The 5,602-nt window shown below is 41.8% G+C and overlaps 1 protein-coding gene and 1 pseudogene across 1 annotated transcript; one reads left to right on the top strand and one right to left on the bottom strand.

Annotated features, from left to right (window-relative positions):
• Window positions 1–3,433: 3,433 nt before the first annotated feature.
• LOC149212874 (protein SMALL AUXIN UP-REGULATED RNA 10 pseudogene) lies at window positions 3,434–3,883 on the bottom strand (annotated as a pseudogene).
• A 283-nt stretch (window positions 3,884–4,166) lies between these two features.
• Window positions 4,167–5,307, top strand: LOC149212873 (uncharacterized). The gene is made up of 4 exons (XM_089388854.1): window positions 4,167–4,175; window positions 4,308–4,448; window positions 4,581–4,755; window positions 4,851–5,307. The coding sequence occupies exons 1-4, from the start codon at window positions 4,167–4,169 to the stop codon at window positions 4,931–4,933; spliced, it is 408 nt and encodes a 135-aa protein (XP_089244980.1). The 3' UTR covers window positions 4,934–5,307.
• Window positions 5,308–5,602: the final 295 nt, after the last annotated feature.

Genomic DNA, 5,602 nt, shown 5'->3' with positions numbered 1-5,602 from the left:
TAGACCCATCTTAAGATGGGATCTTTTAAGCATCAAGAGAATCATGTCTCTGTTTCTTTAGATCCCTTTTTACACTTATGAGTTCTGGGTTAATATTGATCTATAACAGTGTATTACGGTACAGAAAAATTATGAATTGCCTCTAATACATGTAAGAAGGAAATTCCAAAGCAGTAGGTATACAAAAATCCCACAAAATTGCTTCAGAGCTCAAAATCTACAGCATGTTAAGCTTTCCTGTAATTTAAACTTCCCTGCACAAAACTAGGCATTGCAAAAATAAGAGAGATTCAAAGGAAATCAGTGTACCGAAAGGAAATCCAGGGTAACTGCAATTGTGGGTCTTGTCATCAACGCTGGAGATAAATAATGTTTAAAATTTGAATGAACCTTAGGAAAGATCAACAATCAGGCAGAAGCACATGCCATTCTTAAAGGGATTGAATTGGCTCTTGATAAGAGTGTTCACAGTATCTAATGCATGGCAACTAAGCAACAATAATTATGTTTTTTGGAATAGAGATTATACTGACTCCATAAATTTAAAATTTCAGTAGGTCATGTGCTATATACGGGTCAAGGAGGGTTTTGATTCAATATTCTTTTCACATATTACAAGAAATTTACATTCAGAGGTACACAATCTAGACAATTCAACAGCTACAATGGACACCAGCACCCTACAAATATATCACTATTATCAACACATTCTCCTCTCCCGATAGCTCTACACTCCTTATATCCCTGTTCCCCAAGCAACTAGGAAGAAAAGTTTCAAAAGTGCATAGAAATCTGTTTGCAGAATCAAATATTCCAACTTAGCACAATTCCTACACATCCCTTGGAAGTACAAAGGTTGTCTCCAACACAAATGGCAGACCACCAAAGAAATGGACTCTCCTATAATTGTGATGAAAAATATGCTCCAGGTCATAGGTGTAAAAAACAGAAATTGTTCCAAATTGATATGCCCACTCAAGACCTGACCGAAGACATAACTACTGAGAGACACTGGAGTTACAGGTTGAAAACACCAACACTCTGACTCAAGCAGATATCGAACCTATTTCTTCATGAAGAACGGTCAATCTCTCTGCATGCATTATCGGGCATTTCAACTCTAACAAAACCCTGACAAGGAAACTCTAACAAAACCCTGACAAAACTCTAACAAAACCCTGACAAGGATTTAATCCTATAAAGTTTGCTAGTAAAAGCTGAGCGATATTAAAAGGAAATAAAAGAGTAGAAGCTTTGTTCATAAAACAGTAAACCCTACCCATTTCTGGACTATATAAACTCATCAGCTGTAAAAACAAAATAACCTTCAAATAGAGATGCACCGTCACAAGTGAAAACGATCTCAAAAACTTAGCACTATGCAAGGTTTTACAGCATAAGGAAATCATAATATTCTACAATGAGTAAATCAAGAATAGTAGCGTTCAAACAGTATCCAGAGAAGTCAATTTAAATAATAGAGAATGCAACTTGTGTGTAAAATTCAGAATAAGACTTTCATAGAAGGAAACAAGCTAACAGCTATGACTTCAAGAAACCATAAATAAATTAACAGTATAACTGTGATTAAGGTCGTAAAATGTCCACGGCTTCCATACAAATGTCCATACAAATGTCCACGGCTTCCATACAACACTGTAGCCCAAGTCAATTTAAATAATAGAGAATGCAACTTGTGTGTAAAATTCGGAATAAGACTTTCATAGAAGGAAACAAGATAACAGTTATGACTTCAAGAAACCATAAATAAATTAACAGTATAACTGTGATTAAGGTCGTAAAATGTCCACGGCTTCCATACAAAGTCCATACAAATGGCCACGGCTTCCATACAACACTGTAGCCCAAGTCAATTTAAATAATAGAGAATGCAACTTGTGTGTAAAATTCGGAATAAGACTTTCATAGAAGGAAACAAGATAACAGTTATGACTTCAAGAAACCATAAATAAATTAACAGTATAACTGTGATTAAGGTCGTAAAATGTCCACGACTTCCATACAAAGTCCATACAAATGTCCACGGCTTCCATACAACACTGTAGCCCAGAGAGCAACCTGAGTAGCAAGTCTGCGAAGAAGCTTCATAAGGGTTTAGTGAGGCTTTAGAAGAGCCTTCCCCTCCGAGCAGTCGAATATAAAACAAACAATAGCACGAAGCAGAGCACTCAGAACTCAAGCAGAGCACTCAGAACTCTATGAAAGAAAAGAGAAACCCTCATATCCCAAATGAAAAAGATAAAATAGCAGGGACAATAAAAATGCAGCGTTTTTATCTATAAAGCAAACACAGTAACAAGGCAATTGAGAGCAGCTACAGAGAGTTTCGAAAGTTGGTCTGGGCTCATTTCCACGATGTTCCATTTTCCCTTTGTCTTTCTGCTCGAGGCCGGCTATGCAAGTCAGGGGAGAGCAGCTACAGAGCGTTTTGAGGGCTAAAACAGGCTAAAACAGCCAAAACAGACAGAATGCCATAGAATGCCTAAAACCCTAAACCCTAAAACAACAAAAATGCCATAGAATGCCTAAAACCCTAAACCCTCAAAAAATTGCTCAAAATACTGCCATAAAATGCCATAGAAAGTTCACAAAATATCCTGTTAGAGATGCTTGTGTTGAAAAACACAGAGTAAAGCTGGTAGGATTAAAAATCCTACCGGTTACAGGCCATGGATGGTCGCCGACCTCCCCCACCTTCCCCACAGCTCGCCAGACCTTCTCCACACCTGCAACGTCCTTTTCCACACCTGCAACACCTGCAACAGGAAGAAAAAAGCCATTAGAAGCCATTAGAGATCACAAAAACAACAAAAATAGCAGAGCTAAACCCTAAAAATGTTATGTTACCTCAAGCTCAGTAGAATGGCGACCGACTCCTCCCCAAACAACAAAATCGCCGAATAAGACCACCACCAGAGAAATGCTAAACAACCGGCATTCCATGTTAAACAACTTGCATTCTAGAACGACCAAGAAATCCAGGCGGAAAAGCACAAGAAAAGCAGAACCGCTGTCCCAGCCAGAAACCCAGAAACTCCATCAAACCTTCGCACCAGCACACGAATAAACGACTCTGCGCGCAACAATACAAACCCTGTCAACCGAACACAGCATTCCCCCAACACAGATTCTAACCACCATGCGCGCAGGTTACAGGGCCGTCCCGCGCCATCTTCGGCGGGGGGCTTCGCCCAACTACCGGCCCCGAGCAGAAAGACAAAGGGAAAATGGAACATGGTCGAAATGAGCCCAGACCAACCATGTAAATGGCGCCAAGTTCGTGTTTTAATGTTGGAGGTGATAGCCCACACGGCCAGCTCCACGGTGGACAGGTGTCGTACCGGAGCCATGTGGGTTGACGCGTGGTATTACGACGTGGCGGGGAAGGCGCACATGTATTGGCGACCCTCCCCTATGCGCTGCCCATAGCCTTTTTGAAATCAATGACTTCATCTAGCTTCGAATTTGCAGGTACCGCATAATCTTTTTTTCCAAACATGGACGTCAGATATTCGAAAGCAAATTCGTCACATGGAATGGTGAGCCCCATCTGGTGACCAAACCCATAATCCTCTTCGGCCTTCTCTAACAATGTTCGAAACAGAGAATGATTGAAATAAGTGGCAGGAATGATAAACCTCCTTCGTTCCTTCCCAACATACACCGCACAGTGTCCCTTGGGAACATCTGTGGGCAGAGCACTGCATGAGGTGCCCGGGGCCTCATCCTCCATCATGAAGTACCGACTCTTTTCTGGACAAAGGGCATATCTGGTCGCCTTATAACCCTTTGCAAACTTGCGAAGTACTTTGATTATCTGCTTCAAAAGAATAACTTGAGGATTTCTCAACTTTCTTGCCATTGTCATGGATTAGATGAGACCGGAGGATAGAAAATCAAATTCAAATTTCTTCCTTAAAATGGAGTCCTAACTGTTGGAATTTAATTCCAACTGCCCAGCGCTGGATAGGAATCTGATTCGCAGTAAATACTCCAGGTTGTTCGGTGCATCAAAGTCACGCCTGATATTTTGCACATTAATGTGAATTAAACTCTCAGAATTGAATTCCCCTGCAACCGCCTTGCTGCATTCAATACGGAGATAGGCATTTTGATGGCCCAGCCCTTTTCCACGTGGCAACGCTATGTCCACTGTATGAATGTCAATGCGAATAAATGTTGAAATAACGCGGTTTGTACAGATTCGGGATGGGTTAACTTGTGGTACAGGTTACCAATCCACACCTGCCGGTTTCTCACCTCGACCTATTCCCGCCTTTTGACAGCCAACCCTAGTTCTCTTGTCATTTCATTTTCACTGTGCGAAGTTCTTTGTTCTGCTCGGCAAGGGTTTCTTTGCGCCTCCGCTCCTCACTCCGGCGCTGTGTTCTTCTGGTGCCTCCGACCTCCTGCTACTCTGTGCTTTGGTATTACTGTGAGGGCGACAATCTGCTAACGCTCCGCACTGTAACTCGATATACTTTCGGTTTATTTGTTTGTTCTTCCGCTGTAACAAGGTTGTTCCATGCTCTGTTAACTTGCCTTTGTTATTATGACAGGTTGCTCTCACTTCCGAGCTCCAGCTAAACGTTCCGCTTCAATCCGGATTCAAGGTAAGTTCTGGTTCGATGTTAAACCCTGCTTCTCCACCTCTTCCAGAGTCTAACAGGTTCGCTCCTTTGCTCTTCAGGTTATGGGTGTCGGGTTGTTTACAATGCTGCCCGTCCAACTCAGGTAAATACCCTATGCAACTGTGTCTTTTTGTTTACAGAAGTTCCTTATCGTCTTCTTGTCTCAGGCGCTAAACCCTGTCTATTTTGTTGTTGCAGGTTGCTCGGGTGGTTGGCCGCCGTGGGCTCACGCTCTCTGTGCGTTCTGGAGGCAACCCAAAACCCTGTTCGACTTGATGTAACGGGTAGGGTCTTTCCCGCTTGGCCCCGTTTGTTAGATTAGTAAGCAATCTGTGGGTTTTTGTATTTAATGAACTCGGCCCCGTTTGTCAGATTAGTAAGCAATCTGTGGGTTTTTGTATTTAATGGACTCGCTCCTGGGTTGTAAACGAACTATGTTAAACTGTTTTTGAGGTCTGGCATGTATACAATAATCGTCGTTTCGACCTGTAATCGACCTGGTCCGTCTTTGTTGCCTTGGTTCCTTGAGTCTGTTCGGTTGCCTTTCTAGTTTCTTGTAATGACTTTAATTATCAGAGGACAGTGGTTTAGTGAGCGTTCTATGCTCAGAGAACTTATGGTGCGTTTTGTTCATAAGGGTTTCATTAAATGAAGCTCATGTATGCTTTATCTCCAGCATTTACAAATCTTATGAAAAACATTTAAGTTGGTATGCTTGTTACCTGGTTTATTGTGGTATCGTTGGTTGTCAATCTGCTCTTCTGTGTGGGTTAGCTCCCTGTAGCAGCGCCTTCTCTTATCTTGTGGTTTGCTGTCTTTAATTTCCAGTATGTGCTCAATATTTCGTATCACATTCGTATGCTTGCTGTGTATAACTTACAATGGATGCTTAATCACATAATATCAATCGAGTAAATTACAATATGCCTGTTATAGCCTACTTGCAGTGG

This window comes from Pinus tabuliformis, chromosome 1_1, assembly GCF_031772625.1.
Source record: "Pinus tabuliformis cultivar Carrire ecotype Pingquan chromosome 1_1, CPIR1, whole genome shotgun sequence".
In the NCBI taxonomy this organism is placed as follows: Eukaryota; Viridiplantae; Streptophyta; class Pinopsida; order Pinales; family Pinaceae; genus Pinus; species Pinus tabuliformis.
This window is presented reverse-complemented; position numbering and strand designations above follow the sequence as displayed.

Coding starts and splice junctions, on each gene's coding strand:
- LOC149212873 (XM_089388854.1), top strand. Junction 4,449..4,580: donor TCCTGCTACTCTGTGCTTTG/GTATTACTGTGA, acceptor TTATTATGACAG/GTTGCTCTCACTTCCGAGCT. Junction 4,756..4,850: donor ATGCTGCCCGTCCAACTCAG/GTAAATACCCTA, acceptor TTGTTGTTGCAG/GTTGCTCGGGTGGTTGGCCG.